Source organism: Branchiostoma floridae, chromosome 14, assembly GCF_000003815.2.
Source record: "Branchiostoma floridae strain S238N-H82 chromosome 14, Bfl_VNyyK, whole genome shotgun sequence".
NCBI classification, from domain to species: domain Eukaryota; kingdom Metazoa; phylum Chordata; class Leptocardii; order Amphioxiformes; family Branchiostomatidae; genus Branchiostoma; species Branchiostoma floridae.
Window position 1 is genome coordinate 9,897,996 of NC_049992.1, and position 20,117 is coordinate 9,918,112.

Genomic DNA, 20,117 nt, shown 5'->3' on the forward strand with positions numbered 1-20,117 from the left:
TGATGTAGTAGAGTTTGCTGGACTCACTTCATTTTCCTTTGGAGAGGATGAAAATGACAGATATGTGATGCTCTGTAAAAAGGTATTATGGTAATTATTTTGGATTTATCATTGTTGAAGCCAAACTAGTACAGTCAAACTTTTACAAATGACCAACATCCCTGAGAACCAACTGGCCAAGCTGGTCAGCTCTTAGTAATCCTTTAGATGATATTTCCCATTAACACAAGTATCAACTGTCTATTGTGACCACTTGTCCAAATGTACCAGATTTTCTCGTTCATGAGTGGTCTTCTTCATCAGTTTTGACTGTAATAGAAATACTAACTAATTTTTAAAGCTTGAAGATAGTTTGCCCAAACAGTGCTTTCATAATTTGCAGGAAAGGTACATGAGATGTTGCATCGAAGAATTTCAGAATTTCTTGTACAAACTCTTTAGAATCATAATTTTACCGTTATTTTTGCTGTTACTCCAGGAATTTGCCCCCTCAGATGAAGAACTGGAGGCATACAGGAGGGGTGAGGAGTGGGACCCTAACAAGGCAGAAGAAATGAAGAGATTGAAAGAGGTACACTTGCCTTAATCAAGAATCAGGCGCAATCTACACACAGTTTTTACCAATATCTGTGGAGATTTCGGGAGGGATCTAGAACGTAGGGTGCCGGACACCCATGGCGCTTGCAGTCATAAACATATAGCGCGATTTTCCAAATGGCGTTATATGCTAATGAGCCTTCCCGAAGTCGGGAAGCATCTACACGCGCGCGACGCTGTCGGGGACCCCTGCTAAGCTATCGGTAAGGTATCGTACGAATGGTCCGGACCTTTCGGGAGAAATTTTCCCGATATCGTAATGGCGATATAGTAGTTCCATCTAGATGATGAAAAAAAGCTGTCGGCGAGAGGTTGTAGGCTCGCCGATATCGGGAAAAACTGTGTAGATCGTGCCTTAGTGCCACCAGGTGGACCTGTAGTTGACTACGAATCTAAAGGTTTGGGGTTCAAATCCTTAGTAGGTACCATTTACCATGTGATGTTGGAAAATGTGCTCTAAATGACTCTCCTCACTCCACTCAGGTGAAAATGAGTAGTCAGCTTTATATATGTATGTCCTTTTGGATAGGATCCATGAAAAGAACAGAACAGTTGTAAAAAAAAAAAAGATTGTGAGTTGATCAAACCTTGCTGGTCTTATGCAGATGGTACTTACATCGGTTTAGTACAAAACATAGGTTTGGTAAAGTTTACTTTAGCCCTAATCCCATCAACTGTTGTCACCCCACAGAGGTTAGCTTAACCCTCTCTCTGCAACCTAACTTGTAACCAACACAAAGTTGGTGCCCAAAGGCTCCTTCAGCAACAAGAGGGTTAACTGAACTTATTCCCCAGGCACAGGTTGAAGAGCCGTCGTCCTCACAAGCCTCGCAGAAAGTTGTCCCCATGTCGAACTACAAGGACAAGTACAAGCACCTCATAGGAGACACCTCCGCTAAGGCTGCTGCACAGATTACTACGGCCAACAAGGCCTATGGTTTTGGTAAGTTTTTTTATTGTAGTATCATGCTTGTGGAGAAAAATAATGTGTACAAGGTTCTGGTAGTATGGCCTATGGTTTTGGTAAGGCTTTTCGTTTCTAGTATCATGCTTGTTGAGGAAATGATATATACAAAGCTCAAGAACTAGTACACTGAACATTGCATTTCAAAGACATGACACCCATACCTGATCCCATGGCATGTGTGTTAGACATCCAGGAATTTCTCTGTTACATGTACATGTTAAGTTGCGTGTATGCATAAAGATTTTAAATACAATTTAAAAAGTATGCATGATGCAAAATAATATAGGGTGACAGTAGTAAGCACAAAAGCTTACCAACAAACCTAGAAACAGCAATATTTTTACTTTTTCCAGGGCACATTTCTGTTGAGGTTTTAGATGGTTTAGAACAAAAAGGAAAATTGAGTGAGAGATAGTTTATGCAAGTCCAGACCTGGTTCCAGACATATTTTACCAGGCCAGTGTGCAAGTCCAATGTACAGGTATGCAGCACTAACAATGTAACCTTCAAGTCTGTTTACCATGACTGTACTAGTTAACTTCCTACCAATATTTTATTGTTTCAGTTCCAAGTGAGAACAAAAGAGATCAACGCTCTATTGAAGAGGTGCAGAATCAGATCAGGGCAAAGAAGAGACAAAAGACTGAGGATCCTACTGCAGATGCAGCCCAGTCATCATCTAATGAAGAACAGTAGTACATGTACATCATACCATGGCTCATATTCACAGCTTATGTAAAATAGTTAAGAGTTACTTTATGGTCAATAAAAGTATTGTCACTGTAGGAAAGATGATTAAAGAAAAAAAAAGAGTTGATTTAATATTTATTTCTTTAAGATTACTTTTGCGAAAGATGTAATGTTTGCCAATGTTGCCCTTTCATGAACTTATAATAAGAAGTTTCTGTAAAATAGACATATTTTGAATATCTGCATGCCACATTTGTGGTAGATTTTCTTGTTATAGTTGGGTTTCAATCCCGCCTATAGCATTATTAAGATATGAGATATGAGTTGGAATTATGATAAATGTAGGAACAAACCTTCATAAAAGTGTATATTAGGGTGTCTTTGTCTGCTTTTTCTTTCTAATCTTGTAATCAAATATCATTCACAGTAGGAGTGGGTACCGATACAGAAATGTCAGGTCTGGTTCAAGTTCAGAGGATCAGGTCCAGGTCCGGACCTGAACCTGGACCTGATTCAGTATGTGAAAACTTGTTAATGGACGATACTCAAAAAATGGTCCATTCTGCTACAAAGAAATCTGTTTGTTGTAGTTTTTGACTCCCACGGGCATTTTAAATCCTACAAGGCTAACTGCCTCTGTATGGTTTACTGTAAAACTTGGTAGAAATGACTATACACCTTTATCACGCGGCGGCCATCATAGATTGAAGACGAGGTCAATGAGGCAAACAGACAAAACTTATTTCTAAAATCAGCTCCCATTTAGTTTTTCCCCAGACCACACCAATTTTCACAATATAAAATCAAATAATACATATTATAACCAGTGTTATGCAATGAAATATGTAGCAATTTAGACTCTCGTACTGATCCCATATTCCTTTAAGAGATGCAAAATAAAAACATAATAATGCAAATATTTGACGGACATGCAGCCATTCTCTTATTGGTCAATTTTGTAATTTCCATGCTATCCTTGGTTGAACTACTAATTATGATGGACAGCCTTTTGTTTGCCTCATTGGACTCGTTTTAGATCTATCATGGCCGCCACGTGAGAAAGGTCTATAGACTCTACTCTCCTTTGCTCGTTATTTTCGTCTACTGGTAAGCCCCCAAATGAATGTGAATGCCAGATCATATAATCTGCTCATTTTTCAAAAGGTCTAACATTTGGTCCAATGAATTTTTTCAGGTCCGTTTTTTTTGGACCGGTCCAATAACTTAATGAATAAGAAAAACTGGTTTTGTACCGGTGCACCGTACCGGTACCCACCCCTAATTCACAGTGTAAAATGTAATTGTAACAGAGAAAAAAAAAACTTTTTGTAGCCAAAGACTGACTAGTTGCACATGTATAGTCCACATGTAATTAGCTTGTTGGCATCAGTTGTGTAAGTTTATTTTTGTAGCCAAGATTTGGGGAAAAGCCACAGATTTACAGAGATTTGTTTTAAGTATTGACCACTTACAATATACAAAACCATTGCAAGTTTAACATTAGAGGAATGTCAACCAATAAAGGCTTTACCAGAAGTCATTAGAAGTCTATACATGAAAGATTATATGATTGCAAAGTTACAAACAAGAATGTCACATTAGTCAATAGTTTATCATAACTATTAAAGTGTGCTGTTTAAGGTCTATATTCTACATACTTATCTAAGCTATACTATACAATACATGTTGAGCATGTGAGCACATCTTGGCAATATTGAACTGTACAGTTTTTGGCAAAGAATAAAGTTTGGATGTTTACTTAGTGTTAGCTTCATAAAACCATGCTATACTGTCATTGGGGCTTGATAGAATATCATTAGAATCATGTATGTATAAAAAAAAACTTTTTTCTTTTAACCCTGTATACGGCTTAAAAACAAAATATTCAAACAGCCATTTCAATACGTTTTTATTGCTATTCTTTAAAGAGAGAACAAGGACACTGTGGCCCCATGCCCTGACCATGTGCCCCCTTACGCTGGAAAGCAGATCCTCTGGTAAGTATAATTTCTGATTGACGTGGGGTGCAACTGGGTCACATGTGGCCTCAGTTTTGGGTTCGTTTTTTGTTTGTTTTTCTTTTCTTTTTAGAACTTGGTGAAAATCAATTTGCACACAGATGTCATTCAGAAAATTAAGTTAGTGTGGCCTTACATAAAGACATGGATTAGTTTGTTAGTTTGCACTGTAGTTATATTATGAGAAAAAAGAACAATTATAGCAACCTTCAGTTTCTATTTCTACGTTTAAGGTTATAACTGGAAGCAATGAGCATCAGGATTTGCCAACATAAAACCTGAGTAAGTCCACAGTATTGTCTTGGTGTATGGCGCTACCTAGCGATCCTGTCTCGAACTACAGCACCACCTGGCACTAGCCTCCGATCTTATAATAAGTTATATCCTGTCGGTTCTGCAAGTTTCGTTCGCTACGGCTTGCTCCGGGATCAGGTCGTCCAGTGGGTCCATCGTGCGGCGAAGGTTGCGACTGACCTACAAGTTCAACAGAAGTTTAGACAGGAAATTTGATTACCGTACATTGCACATGATTGGTCATTGTGGAAAGAGTTAATAAAGTTGTACGTACTAAAGTCAGCAAATTCCGAAAGCCCTGAATGTATGTAAAGAATCTATCTATACTTGCTGTATGTGTATCAAGAAATTAAAGAATCTGTTAATATTATCTACTCTTACATTTTCAGAAGCAAGGACAAGTCGTATTAATCTAGTAGTTAAACGTCTTGTAGTAACTGCATGCATCTGTAAACGGTTCCTTTGTTGTGACCTGAACTTAACCCACTGGGTACAATGTTATTATGTACAGTCATTCATTCAACATTACCTTTATGAACTCTCTCTAACTTGTCAGTAGCAAGGAAAAATTATACAATGCCCTTCGATACTGTAAAAAATATATAAACCTTCAAACTATCAGTGTCTCCTTTGAAATCAAGACAAACTTTCTTTACCTCTTCTGTTTTCTTGAAGACTCGGATAAGATTCAGTCCCAGCAGTTTCTTAATCTGGTCATCCGTCCAGCCGCGGACGATCAACTCCTCAAGCAAGTTGGGGTACTTGGAGACGTCTTCGAGGCCTATTGGCACTCTGGGAAGAAATAAAAGCACATGTTGTATTCATAGTACAATGCTCAACTTTTTTTATAACACTAAGGTATGCACGGCCCAGGGCACGTCAACAGAAACGCTGGGCATTATAAACTTGCTGGCACGTTTGACCAATTACTGACGTCACGTATCCGCAAGATCACGTATTAATAAGATCACGTATCTGTAACTATTGCAGGTTTACGTTCTGAATTGATTGGTCATCAGTATTGATACTGAATTAAGAAGGCGACAGTGGTCATTGAACCTCAATGTTTCACGAAAGTTTAGCTTTGTACTATGATTTACTATAAACACCATAAACACTTGTAGATGAGATTGAATTCGTACAGAAATTGGACACCACAAAAATTTTACAATCTACTGTATCTAAAGTAAACTGCATTTGTAAGTAAGAGAATGTTACCTCTTGACACCATCGTAGTCTGCTCCTATACCTACATAGTCTTCCCCAGCTACTCGCTTGATATAGTCACAGTGATCTAGGGGAAGATGTTCAGAGAATATTTTATATAGAATAATACAAACGTACCAACACGTCAGACTGTAAAGCTAGCGTAAGACATGATCAACATATTTTAGCCGCGCATACAAAACACAGCTGTTTGTATATGACGGCAAAAGGACAGTGCAGTGGATAGCCGTAAAAATCACCACAAAATCTGATTGAAGAGATTCGGTGAGTAAATTCTGGAAAAATCTAGCATTGGCGAGTAGGAACGACCTCCCCAACGTTGGAGAACCCTGTCAATGTTGAAAATCACGAATCAGCGCTAGCCGGCGCTCCAAGAATGTCTGAGTGATAAGGCTACATGTAATAACATCACATTTCCACAAAGAGGCCCGCCAGGGCAGTTTTGGTGGACGATAAGTACGATATAAAGGCCAACTAAATCACAACACGGACAAAAAATAAACCAACAGCAACCAACCATCTATGCATAATATTTTCCTTTCCGCAAACAGCCCGGCCGGGCCCTGACCAAGAAATGTGACGTAGGCCTAAGTAGGCATGTAAAGTTACCTGCGACGTGTCTGATGTTGGTGGTGGGAGTCTTGTTGGGACCACAGTTGATGTAGTCGTTGTAGAAGTTCACCATGACCACACCCTTGTTCTGTTTCTGTGAATGAACGCAACAGAAGCCATTGAAAATCTTCTTAAAACGTCGTAATTTTCATTCAAGACGAAAAAGATGCGCAAATTACAAACGAATGAGGCAAAGGGAACATAGAGATACAGATGCGAACACTCAATCACATCGACCAAAACAATACTCTGTCGTCGGAGGTTATCCTCCGGTCACAGAGCAACAATATGTTACCATCCTCTCCAGCACGTCGTCCGGCACGTTCCTGGTGTGGTTGCAGAGCGCGTAAGCCGAGGAGTGGCTGAAGATGACGGGAGCCTGCGTCACGTCCAGCGCGTCGTGCATCGTCTTAAAGGACACGTGAGACAGGTCCACCAACATCCCTAGTCGATTCATTTCCTTAATGACTAGCTAGAAGAAGTAGAGAAAGGAGTTTTTCAGACACCATTTTCAGAGTGTTCGAGCACTATTACCTGAATCCTGGATGTCTAATCTTCATCGACATGCTATCACTACGATACTAGTACTGAGGAGATTACCTTTCCAAAATCGGTGAGGCCGTTGTGCTCTGGGACTTCCTTCCTAGTTTCATGCCATTCGTCGGCCCTGCATGGAGAGCACAAAAAAAGAATTTTGTCATCTAGAGAAAGTCCTGTAAGGTGAGACATTTGTGGTATACTGAAGCCGAAGGAGCGGGACCGCTTGGTCGTTTGCCGCTAGTTTTTGTGTGTGCATGCATGTGTGTGTGTGTGTGTGTGTGTGTGTGTGTGTGTGTGTGTGTGTGTGTGTGTGTGTGTGTGTGTGTGTGTGTGCGTGCGTGCGTGCGTGCGTGCGTGCGTGCGTGCGTGCGTGCGTGCGTGCGTGCGTGTGTGTGGCGTCCAATGGAACGGTATCACTTGAAAAACGTGCAGATCTCTGGAAAACGCCAATGAAGATTTACCGGTCGCATAAAACATTATCAGAGCTTGGCCGCCTACACTTTATGACCTGCTTTGATACTATATTATGCCACCGGTAAACAAACAAACAAACAAACACAAACTGTTTGGAGGACAGCTTTACTGACCAGGGCGTATTGCAGCTGTGTGTAACCGTCATGTACCGGACGCCCACGTCGTAGAACATGCGCAGTGTAGCCAGACTGCTGTCCAGGCCGTGACCCCCCTCCATACCGATCAGACTGCCGATCTTTCCCGCTCTGAAGGCGTCCCAGATTCCTGGAAAACAATAGTTAATGTTAGGTCAATGACCATCAGATGGTGGGACGGTACAGAGAACGGCAGGGAGGAAAACAAATAGGAAGGAATGGATGGGTGAATGACGAATGAAAGAATGCATGCAGAACAAGAGTGGAAAGGGAAGGAATAACGAAAACAGACTGAAAGAAGGAAAAAGAAAGGAGACAAACGAGAGAAAGCAAGGAAAAAAGAAAGAAAGCAAGGAAAAAAGAAAGAAAGGAATGTGAAAAAGGAAGAAGGAAAACTAGGGCGGAAGAACGAAGGGCCTAGGGAAGAAGAAATGGCGTACTAAAAGAAAACTTTGTATCGCAGTAGAAGATGAAATTGAAAAAAAAAGAAATACCACTGAAGAGAAGCATTTACACGGATTTTTGTTAAAAACAACTTGGTTGAAACTCAAACCTTCAGCGGTGGTCACGAACTGGAACACATCCGGGTACTTCTCCACAAATCTCTTGATGACGTCAACTTGGCCCAGGAACCTGCGTATCGAGTCCTTGTACTGGGCGTCACAAGTCACGTAAGCGGCCCAGAACTTTTTGCAAGGAGAAAAGGGGATATTACCAAAGTAATCAAATTCCTTCCGACATAACAAGACACGTTGATTAGACAACAAGGTAATAAGATACGCCAAATAGCAGATATTCAGGCAACTGGACACTGTTTATAAACGGTCATACGTTACAGGTGGCGTCCACTACCTTTCGTCTAGACCACTGTGACACTGATGTACTCTCCAAGCAGATGTTGATGGGGAAAATCGTGACTTTTTCTTATGCCGTTTGTTTCTGGTTGGGTCGGCTGATAGAAACAATTTACGGCATAAAAACGTCACGATAATATGGACTGTTCCAGCATACTACATTTATATTAGATAACCTTAGCGTATAGCCCATATTGAAAATCGCGACCCAAAAAACGTTACCACTCAGGAAGTCTGCGAAGGAGCGAAGCTAGCTAGCTATACAGTGTAACTAGATGTAACTACACATACCTGTGCGCCGACCATCCCCTCCCGTAGCCTGGGGATGTCTGTGTGAGACTGGTTGTAGAGTGGCCGCATGTCCTGGGCCAGGTTCAGCTGACCCAGTCTGTTGTTATACACGTCCTGCATCCGCCAGGGCCAGTCGTTATGTCTGTGTATGATGATAAAAAATAGATGGGTACAAAAAAAAGATGGCTACATTTTCGAAATAGACAAGTCCAAAAGGGACATCACAGCCAACAATGCATTATTAATTCCTATATTCAAGACGTACAACTGTTGTAGCAAAAGTGACGCTAGTTACTCTCCAAGCAGAGGTGGGAAGGCCGGTAAAAAAAAAATTATGAAAGGGAAAGGTCACGACTTTTCCCACCAACCTTGGAGGGTAACGCTAGTGTGGTAGTCTGGTATAAGCATTAGTCAATGGCTTCCACGTTGGTGCCACTTTTACAATTGTCCAATTAGTTTCACTTCTACTACTGCAGTCATGGCGAAATATCCATATTTAGTGTCACTTCTACAAGAACCATCATTGGCCTTCAACACAACATATTTGCTCCTCTTGGTAATTTGTCGTCATGTTCATGATATTGACCATCTCCAAAGAAGAAATTCTGAAATCAGGCGACAATTCATGACCACGCTGATGTCATCCATAAAATGTACTTGCTGTGGCCTAATCCAGGTAGGAATTTTAATCCCGTGGATGGCTACCGTGCAGAACTTCTACCATGTGCGAATCCTACAGAATCCTACCGTGTGCGAAAGATTACCTTGGCGGCAGAAGAATTCTCCCTCCCCGAAGGAATCTTGGCCAATCTACGGTAGACTGGATACCAGGTTACCCTTGGCCTAATCCAGAGAGTTATGTGGGACAGTACACATGTACACGTTTGAGAGAAAGCAGCTGTGGGATTTTCTTGACCTCGGCTTTATCTTTCCCGTCAAGCCTACACATGATGACAGTTGTTGGCTTCGGCTATTCCAGGCCAAGGCCACGCAAATAGTTTGTTAACCAGCAAACGAATTCGAAGGTACGAAGGACCATTGGGTCAAAACGTGTTTTAGCGAAGGAGCTGTGTGCTCACAGCTAAGGGGCTGCGTGCTCGGCGAACGAGCTGTGTGCTCACAGCGAATGGGCTGCGTGCTCGTCGAACGAGCCGTGTGCTCACAGCGAAAGTGCTGTGTGCTCGGCGAAGGAGCTCCGCAGAGTGCTCACGGCGAAGGGACTGTAACACCAGGCTGAAGCTGGCCGCCGATTGGTAGCCGCCGATCCAGTCGCCGATTCATAAAACATAGCATAGCAAAACATAGCATCCCATTCAAAATTCCTAATTTCCTTTAAAAGCTTAAATGGACATCAAGAACTCTATCACCACCCAATATATGTATGTATAAACATAAATAATAACAGAAAGTATTATATCAACGATTAAGCACAAATAATAGACCCAATTGGGCGGCCAACTTCAGCCTGGTCTAAAATCGGCTGCCTTACGGCTTGTAGAGCAATCTGCTACTTATCGTGGCCCGTGGATGTTAAGACGAATTTAGATAGCGCATACCCTAACGTTTTCAAAACAAATATCAAATCTTACGGGCCGAATTTAATTGATGAACTGGGAGGGGGGGGGGGGGCTTAACTAATAAACAAAGGGGGCGCTAAAATACGCTCAGCCATACGGCTTGAAGAGCAATTTGCTACTATATAAACGTGGTCCGTGAACTTTCAAGACGAATTTAGATAGCTTTAATACCCCAACGTTTTCAATACAATTATCAAATCTTACGGGCCGGATTTAATTGATGAACTAGATCTAGAAGGGAGCCAATTAAGTTGAAGCAGTTTGGTCTATAAGAAATCGGCACTGAGCTCTAGTTCATTTAGTATATAAGGTTTAAGTGCCTCTTAAATGTTAACGGGTCACGTTTAGATACGTAGTAGATTGCCCTACAAGCCGTTTGCATTTGGCAGCCGATTTCCTATTAGTTAATTCCCCTCTAGTTCATTAATCAAATCCGACCCGTAAGATTTGATACTTGTTTTGAATAAGCTTAAGTCAGGGTTTGCGTCTAAATTCGTCTCAAAATTCACGGGCCACGTTTAGTTAAGTAGCAGATTGCTCTACAAGCCGTATGGCAGCCGATTTTAGACCAGGCTGCAGTTGGCCGCCGATTGGGCCTATTATTTATCCTTAATCGTTGATATAATACTTTTTGTTATCATTTATGTTTATACATACATATATTGGGTGGTAATAGACAATATCCAGCAGTTCTTGATGTCCATTCAAGCTTTTAAAGGATATTAGGAATTTTTAGTTTCTTCGAATGGGCGTCTGAATGATGCTATGTTTTGTCTAATGACGAATCGGCGGCTGGATCGGCGGCTACCAATCAGCGGCCAACTTCAGCCTGGTGCACAACCTCCTTCGCCGAGCACGCAGCCCCTTTGCTGTGAGCACACAGCTCTTTCGCCGAGCACGCAGCCCCTTTGCTGTGAGCGCACAGCTCTTTCGCCGAGCACGCAGCCCATTTGCTGTGAGCACACAGCTCTTTTGCTGTGAGCACGCATGTACTTTGCCGAGCACACAGCCCTTTCGCTGTGAGCACACAGCTCATTCGCCGAGCACGCAGCCCATTCGCTGTGAGCACACAGCTCGTTCGCCGAGCACGCAGCCCCTTAGCTGTGAGCACACAGCCCCTTCGCTAAAACACGTTTTGACCCAATGGTCCTTCGTACGAAGGGACGTCTGTTAAAGACCTAAAAAATACAATACCTCTTTTTACTGTCTCCCTTATTTGTATTTATAATACCCCCCTCACATTAGGGACGATTCGATCGGACGACGAGTCTGCGAGCTCTAATTTACGAGGAGGCATGACCCTGATGCCGACGAAGAAATGGCAGAGTTCCCCCTTCCCATCAGGGTCATGCCAGGCAAAAGGGTATTAGGAATGTCGTGAGTTTTAAATATTTACATTCATAATTCCTTTAAGACATTATCTTTTCGTACTGGACGTGGTCTTGCTATCCTACCCGCCCCGTTCATGATTAGCGTACGTTGGGGAATTATGTACGGGGTTACGTAAGGTTACATAACTCGAAAGGCCAGCCAAAAAGACAGGCTGCCAGAAACACTGCCAGAAGAACCGGGCCAGGCAAAACACATGTACAGTGGAGGATAGTGACCAGGTAACTGGTTAGGTCTTTGCTGTGAATGTCACCATATTTTGTCGACCCTAAGTACGGTACTCTACAAACTTATTTTCAGTTCACAGTTCACACCATTCAAAAGTTCCGAAGTTCCTAGATTTTTTCCGCCAGACTTTCTATATAAGATCATAAAAGATCGCACACAAAAAATCAAACGATGGAGTTGTGATGCGAAGAGGGTTTTCATTCATGACCTCCTGGATCATCCTTATTCATTAAACGCGCTAACCAGTAACACATGTCTGCAATGTTTCGCACCGTATAGCCATAACCCAGGGGAGGTCTTGTGTTTCTCGACATGCTGGGTGAGCAATTTTCTCTCTCTGGGTGTCTCAAATCGTCATGAATAGCCCCACTCACACTTCGTTCTGTACTTTCTATGACCTTTCTCTCCGTTTTAAAAAAGTTTATTTTGCTAGCTCCGGTTAACCCTGCCGTTAACGTTGTTCAAAAAGGTCTCCATGATTTTGACGATTCAGCCTATGTATATATTAGCACCCATAAAACTGCCCAGGAAGTCGTTCCGAATTATACATTTTTGCACAGTAGTAGTGTCGCAACTTCCAGCGATTTGATATAAGACACAGCTTGCAAGAAAACACGCCATTTTGCACCAAAGATTGACCTAAATTTGGCCACATTTTCCTATCATGAAGTCAATACATTACATATAAGACTTCTACCTTGTCAGAGCGAAAGATGATGCGCTCGCGTGTTTACACGTACATGTGCTATGGCAAGACGAAAATAATAGCATCTAACAGTTGTACGTGATGGATTGTTTGAAAGTACACATTTGAGCACATTTGCAGGTTTGCACCGGCTACAAGTAACCATGGACGAACGAAAACAAAAATAGTGATCCAAAATCACAGGGGTTAGGGACAGGCCTAGGGTTAGGGGCAGATCTTGGAAGGCGGAAAAGCACGTTACCTACCCATCAACCAAGGGGACCTCCGACAGAAGTTTACGGGCTTTGTCCATGTTGGTGTCCCGCTTGTGGAGAGACAACGGCACGGCGACAGCTATCACCACCGCCACAAGCACCAAGATACCTAAAACTATCAACAACAGCCTATTCCGGCCAGTCGCGCTGGAGGCGCCTTCGTTCCCAGTTCTTTGGTACGTCGCCATTGTTCTCAAGTTTACTAGTTTAGGGGGCGATCACTTGATATCGGGAAGGATGCTGTAGACAGTACATGTACTTACGACTCCTGCGAGGGGGAATCCGTTAATATTCATCGCTCAATGACCATTGCAATTTTTCTACATTTCGTTACGCACGCACTGTCGTATACAAGACCTAATGATGCCACCAAGGATGGTTTATATTTTTTATAACAAGTTTTATTGCAAATTCTTGCCCATGGGCTAATTGCAGGTAACATATTAAAAAGATTCAAACAGTGTAAAATATGAAAACAAGGAAGTTAAACTATATGCTCTTACATGAGACCTCACAAGGTTTATGTATATGAGGCAAAATGTTATGAGGTTTTATGAGACCTCTACTCATATTTTGTAACCTCATGAACCCTCTATGAGATCTCATTACCTCCTTGTACTATATATCTTCTAAAATACTAGTAATCGTATCTTATCACTATTTTTGCGTTACAACCCTATAAACGGATGCATAATGACACATCCCCGCTTGGCATTTCTTCCCCTGACACCTGCCTGACACCCAGGCCTGAAATAGGTGATAATTGGCATGGCACAAGCAGAGGTTGGTGGGAAATACCGAAGGATTGTGAACTTTTCTAGTCTCAAAGCTGGCCAAGGAGTATAGCCGGCACCGGTGCCCGTTTGACTCCCGTTGGCCGGCTATCTCCCTTTGGCCGGCTATACTCCTTGGCAAGCTTTGATACTATGATCTCTAAAGATCTCTCAAGTCTAAGGCACCGTATGGTCTACCTTGAGACTAAACTTTTCCTCAAACCAAGGAGGTCTTTTCAACCTCCTTGCTCAAATCTCACGTTGTCTGCCCGCAATCCCCACCAATCTTTCCCACCAACCTCTGCTTGGAGAGTAGACATATAGAGAGAACTTCAACTTTACTATTAAAACTGGCAGCAAAGACTTTGAGTGGGTCCCTCTGCACTACTTTGGGATTAGGCAATTACATCTTGTAGTTCAGCTCATATGTGCTAGGTGCCCCATCTATGCTAACAACATTAAGTTCACAAAAACGATAGAGATATGATGCATCTTGCAATCTTTTATTTGCAGTTTTCACCATGCAGGAGACGACCATACAAATGCACGCATGCATGCCGTTCGGACTTCCAGGATTTAACAATTATCAGCATCTAGGTTAGCCTGGTATCCAGCCATAGTGTAGCTCCCGAGTCTCTTCTGTCCTCTTCGCAAATACAGAAGAGACGCAGGAGCTATAATACGGCTGGATACCACTCTATATCTAGGTAGCTAATCAAAATTGTAACGTTATGTGACGAAACCAACTTTGTTGACATATATGATATATGTTAATTACTGCTTGTTTACGAGTCTATCAGTTGTTTTTTTTTTCAATCTTGGAAAAGGATGTTTAAAAGAGCAAATTTTCTTTCCTTTGTCACATAAAGCGAACTTGTAATTTTCTCCATCATCCTGTCACTCAGACGGGTGTCCACATCTCGTTTCTCCAGCTCCCTGGCCATCTCCAGCTCCCTGGCCATCTCCAGCTCCCTGGTCATCTCCAGCTCCCTGGTCATCTCCAGCTCCCTGGTCATCTCCAGCTCCCTGGCCATCTCCAGCTCCCTGGTCATCTCCAGCTCCCTGGTCATCTCCAGCTCCCTGGCCATCTCCAGCTCCCTGGCCATCTCCAGCTCCCTGGTCATCTCCAGCTCCCTGGCCATCTCCAGCTCCCTGGTCATCTCCAGCTCCCTGGCCATCTCCAGCTCCCTGGTCATCTCCAGCTCCCTGGCCATCTCCAGCTCCCTGGCCATCTCCAGCTCCCTGGCCATCTCCAGCTCCCTGGTCATCTCCAGCTCCCTGGTCATCTCCAGCTCCCTGGCCATCTCCAGCTCCCTGGCCAGCTCACGCAGCTCAGCCTGACGGGCCAAGTTCGCCTTGATAGCCTTGAAACCACGTTCTGAATACAAAAGTCTGAAACGAGATTAAAATTGGTAGTATTTATCATTTGTCGGTGTTTTTTTTAATAGTTAGTTAAAAAGTTAAACCATTCCTGCGCCAAGATGGCGTATAGGGCGGGGCCCATCTCTGTTACATTAGCCCTGGGCCACACACAACGCAATCACTACAGCAGGGGCCAATCCACTGGTAGTGGTGTGTGTTTTTTTTACTACCTTTGACTATAATCATAGCCTACCCGATTTCTACCGGGGCTCCTTCCACTAGTTGCCCTAAAATGTGTTTAAGGCAACGTGTGTAAGGACTCTATTAAAGGAGCCCCTGTTTTTAGGGCAGCGAGTGCAAGGAGCCCCGGTAGAAATTGGATGGTATTAAACAAGGCTATTTTCGTAAGCTTGATATGACAACTGGAACCACAACGTGGGCTCCCAAACAATGAGTTGTGCAAAAGAATCAAGGCTACATGTATTAAATATTTCTCATCGTTCTTTATTTGTTTGTTGCTATTTGTTTCATTTTTTACTCTAATCGTTCAGTAGAACGAAGGATGATTATTTTCTTACCCATGCCTCGGCCAATCCTAAAGTGGCTATCAGCTGTCATCAGATGGGACGAGATGACCAGGACAACAAGAAGAAACACCAGGGTCGTCTTCATCTGTAGTCAAGAAAGTCAGACGAGACTTATCACTTTGTGTGTAAAACTCAACATATAGTTTGGATACCTGACCCTATCCACCGTGTCTTAGGTTACATTTGTACATATCATATAGTAGGGTGGAACGTTTCCATCTAGTTCTAGTCGGTCAGTCGGTCGAACTTCGCTAACTGACAAATGACTGACGGGTACCGCGATATTTCTGAAATGACGGATAAATGCTCTCATCCCCCGAGGCCCTTCAATTGGTATCACTGCAAGGGAAATGGTCTGTCTGTCTTCGAAACTTTTGTCTCGTTTGGGTCAGGGTTGCGCAAACTGATATCTACTAACGATCTGTAGTTATTAAGAATTAGATTTCTTTAATTAGATGAAAACAAAACATTTTCTCATTATACAGATCATTAGTAGATATCAATTTGCGCAACCGTGAGTTTGTAGCTTTCATCATTATGGCTTTTATGCAACGAAAAACGAAGTTTCATTACAGTGGTCTGTACCAAAGTGCTGTATTTTGTCATAGAAAAAAATATCAGAGGCAATAAAAATGATGACGTCATCAATTTGGCCCCCAAAAAGTCAGATGTAGAATTCTTTAATGCCCATCTATCAACATTCGTTACGGCTCCATTCGTTCTTAATTCATTAATAAGAAAACAGTGGAAGGTCAAAAAGCCAATTTAGCCAACCGAGATACCTTAATTGTTTGCAGCGTTGTAAACTGCAGAGCGATTGTTCACAGAAATCATAAGGATTGAAAAAAAACAGGTCTTTTAACTGTCAGTCTGGCCATATTCGCTGAGCAAACACTTCGCCGGTTGCTATGAAGATGTTTGCGTTCCGCTGCATTTGTTTGGAGAGGCACTGACATCTGAGACAAATTCAAACAGAGGAAGAACGGATAAACATTGGTCTTGTCACGTTCCATTCAATGGATGTAGAAGCGTTATATATTCAATAGTTGATATTGAGGGAAATGATCAGTGTATGCCACGTCTCGCAGTTGAAAAGGGGAACATATGTGGAATTAGAATTTTGCTTGTCTCTTGTATTCAACTTTCAAAAGTAAGAATAAACTAGGATATGGTAACATCTCATATTTTGTCTGTTGAAACTTAAAACTGTGTTGTTTAGAGGTTTCAGACTTTTATGCCAGGCACATATCATATAACGTATACCAACGAATATCATGGACTGAGAAAAAAAGATGAAAACGGCGAAATTGAACGACGAATTGGCCGAAAAAGATGTAACGGTCTATCACATATCGTTAAACGTTGGCACATTTCAAAGCCGGCATTCAATCTCAGAAACAACATATGAAGAGAAGCGATTTGATTTTGAGACGCCGGAGACCAAGAGGACTTAATTCATGCACATCAACATACAACAATGACAGCATTCAATTGACTCTATTCGTCAGTCTATAACTCTCTTTACCAAGTTGTCACCATAGTTGGCAACGTCAACAAACATTTTCTGCTGCTTGGATACTAGACCATTATCCTGTATACAGTAGACTCATAACACTTGTACATTAAGAACTGAACACCAGGAAATTGTCGTAGTTTTCCTGCAAGTTTGAGGTGTGATTTTATCTGAAGTCATTACCAGAAACATGTCTGAGAAGGTTGCGCCTGCAGAGGAGAACTGGCAGCCGCCCCCGCCCTCTTATCCGACTCAAGCGCCGCCGCCGGGATATCAGCCGGACCAGACACAGCACAACCCTCCCCAACCAGTACCTGCGGTAAGTTACTCACTCAACTACTACAAAACACGGGCCAAAGTTGTACTAGTATATACACATGTATATTGACAGGTGAATGGGAGGTAAAGCTATTATAAGACGAAACAGAAACGAAAGACCGCCAAAGTGACAAAAATTAATATTTCGCAGGTCGTGAATTCGTAAAGGAACGTTGGCGGTTTGATGGTAGATGTGACAAGGAATTTTCCTGATGTGCTTAGCAACAGAAAACAACGGTATTGTGTATGTATTATCCTTAGCCTAGTAAAAATACAGTACGGAAAATTCTTACGAATACTGTCATACACCTCAAGTCGTGAGAAAGCATTCTAAATCTTTCCGAATAAGTCAAATCGTCTTTTCTGCAATAGCATAGGTTGGAACAGAAGTGAATTTTCTGTTCTTTTCATGTTTTCAGAACTACCAGCAGCCTCAAACCGTTGGGACAGTGCAATCAACCACCACGGTCTTCGGTAAGGCTATATAAGTTTTTATGACCGAGCATTTTTCATACTTCCATTGCAGGTGGTTTATCATCTTGTAATGTTTTCGTTGTCTGTATATCAGCCATATGCATAACCCAGCTACAGATTGTTGAAGTGACAGGTTGAGCAGAACTTCTTAGATTTTTGAATTTTGATATTCTAAAACAATTGTTCTAAAACAATTTGACCAATACACTTTCCCATGTATAACACAAACGTATGCAAAAGATATTTTTAAATCTTATAACACCAATAGTCGTACTCTTATAGAATTCCGCTTCCAATGTGATATATTCTATAGTTATGTCCCTTTCACTTAGTCCAGTCTCTGATTCAATAAAGTTATGGACTTTTTGCTTTTTGGGGACCAAAAAGCAGTGGTTAGACTGATCATATGTAGGGTCATCGCACCCATCCGAAAGGTCGAAGCGACTCTTGTCCAGACGTGTCCCGTTTTAATTTCCAGTTCCCCAGCCCGGAGTGGCGGTCGTGAGAGTCAACCCCACCACCCGCAGCAGCCAGCCGGTCAGCCTGACGTGCCCCTCCTGTAACCAGAACGTCCTCACAACCGTACAATATGAGACCGGCACGTTCAGCTGGCTCATGGTTGGCGCCGTTTTCCTCTTTGGGTGAGTGGTGACGTCATGTATAACTTCTGCCCTGTAATCTCCAAGCAGATCCCACAGTGCCATAATACAGTATCAACGCTGGAAAATGAGTATTTGCCAGCCAAAGGGAGTCAGACGGGCACCGGAGATCTGCCGTCACTGAAACAGGGAGAAGCATACACACTCCTTGGCCGGCTTCACTCCTCTGACAGCTTTTGATACTAGATTTATGCCACCGTAGGATCTGCTTGCAGACTGCTGCCCTGCTCAGTTGTGTCTTGCAGCTCGTTTATGCTCAGTAAAGTCATGGATGACATCCTCTGGGCACCCCAAAACTGATGCGAGTGTGCGAATAAAAACATTTGGCAAAACAAAAGTGCCTTCCTTATGAAACATAAGTAGTCAGGAAGGTTGCACAAATGACTATAGATGGAGCATACGGCATCGTGAATGATCGTTTGTTTCAGCATACAACAAATATCGCTAGTGTGACAACATTTGTCGACGGATTCTTTCTCTAACAAGTTGCATGGATCCGGATCCGTTTGCAGATGTTGTTAGAATGGCACCAAAGACACTCGTGCTGCATGTAGATAGAAACATATGGTTTATAAAAAATGTCTGCTTTGTTTCATCATTATTTAGCAAAATGTTAAAAGAGATGTTGGAGTTTAACGTTAGATTGCAAATAAACAATGAACGAATTCAAGAGAACTGGCAAAGAACTAACGAAACTATGGTGTATCAAGATAAGATAAAACATTGTTGATCTTTTTGCGCTGTTTATTTCTTAGGTTTGCGTTCCCACTAGTGTGGCTGGGCTGCTGCTTCATCCCGCTGTGCATCAAAGACTGTAAGGACGCCAAACACACCTGTCCTAACTGTAAAGCCTACCTGGGCACCCACAGTAGGGGCAACTGAACAAATTTGACAATCTCAAAATACCTGACAAAGCACAATATCGCTGTGCGAAAGTTGTGTCATGCTTTTTTTTTTTCAAACACAACACTTGACGAAGACTCACACTGAGTTATGCTACTACTAGTATTACGCCGATGGAGATTAGACACTAATAAGATACGCTAAATAGCAAATACTCAAGCAACTGGATATGATTTTGAAGACGGTCAGATGTTTCAGATAACATCCGTTACCTTTCATGACACTGAAGATATCTTCTTGGAGAGCAGGTTTTATATCCTAAGTATGAATTAATATGCAAAGGAAATAAAGACAATTACTTAGCAGTTCAATAGGAAACAAGGGTAATACAAGTTAAGACTATGTTCATGCAAATGAGTAAATTACACTTTTATCACGTTTTAGATTCATTCTCATCAAGTAACGAATTATGAGCACTGAAGCTTGTCTGTCACATTATACCAATAAAATCACACGTGCAATTTGTGTTTTTCATTGTCAAATGTTGGCTGTCTCAAAGCTATGGTGGTATAGGTATCTATACAAATAAACAAGTAGATACAAATAAAGTAACCTACGTACAACTGCTCTGCAGAAGACTGATGATAATACTAGCAATGATGATGCTTATGATGACAAGTATATGAATAAATGGTTTACACTACTGATTCTAAGAGCCAAACATTCTGTTATGTAT

The 20,117-nt window shown here is 42.1% G+C and overlaps 3 protein-coding genes across 4 annotated transcripts in view; 2 read left to right on the plus strand and 1 right to left on the minus strand.

Annotated features, from left to right (window-relative positions):
- Positions 1–2,376, plus strand: part of LOC118430437 (sperm-associated antigen 7 homolog) — a 4,549-nt gene extending 2,173 nt beyond the window's left edge. The window contains exons 4-7 of the mRNA XM_035841305.1: positions 1–82; positions 479–571; positions 1,393–1,540; positions 2,130–2,376. Of these exons, the coding sequence (XP_035697198.1) occupies positions 1–82; positions 479–571; positions 1,393–1,540; positions 2,130–2,260 (454 nt within the window). The 3' untranslated portion in view covers positions 2,261–2,376. The remainder of the gene's footprint in view (positions 83–478; positions 572–1,392; positions 1,541–2,129) is intronic.
- A 1,254-nt stretch (positions 2,377–3,630) lies between these two features.
- Positions 3,631–20,117, minus strand: part of LOC118430434 (dipeptidase 1-like) — a 33,099-nt gene continuing 16,612 nt past the window's right edge. Inside the window, exons 1-10 of one of the 2 annotated variants that reach the window (XM_035841302.1) lie at positions 12,844–13,069; positions 8,699–8,840; positions 8,107–8,239; positions 7,533–7,683; positions 7,006–7,072; positions 6,701–6,877; positions 6,403–6,499; positions 5,785–5,860; positions 5,223–5,358; positions 3,631–4,746 (exon numbers count right to left, since the gene is read on the minus strand). In XM_035841302.1, coding sequence (XP_035697195.1) covers positions 4,651–4,746; positions 5,223–5,358; positions 5,785–5,860; positions 6,403–6,499; positions 6,701–6,877; positions 7,006–7,072; positions 7,533–7,683; positions 8,107–8,239; positions 8,699–8,840; positions 12,844–13,040 — 1,272 coding nt within the window. In that variant the 5' untranslated portion in view covers positions 13,041–13,069 and the 3' untranslated portion in view covers positions 3,631–4,650. Of the gene's footprint in view, positions 4,747–5,222; positions 5,359–5,784; positions 5,861–6,402; positions 6,500–6,700; positions 6,878–7,005; positions 7,073–7,532; positions 7,684–8,106; positions 8,240–8,698; positions 8,841–12,843; positions 13,070–20,117 lie in introns of those variants that run through there. The other variant, XM_035841303.1, reaches the window with a different exon arrangement.
- On the plus strand, positions 17,131–19,904 carry LOC118430436 (lipopolysaccharide-induced tumor necrosis factor-alpha factor homolog). The gene is made up of 4 exons (XM_035841304.1): positions 17,131–17,406; positions 17,825–17,879; positions 18,358–18,520; positions 19,294–19,904. Exons 1-4 carry the CDS (start codon positions 17,278–17,280, stop codon positions 19,418–19,420), a joined length of 474 nt encoding a protein of 157 aa, XP_035697197.1. The 5' UTR covers positions 17,131–17,277; the 3' UTR covers positions 19,421–19,904.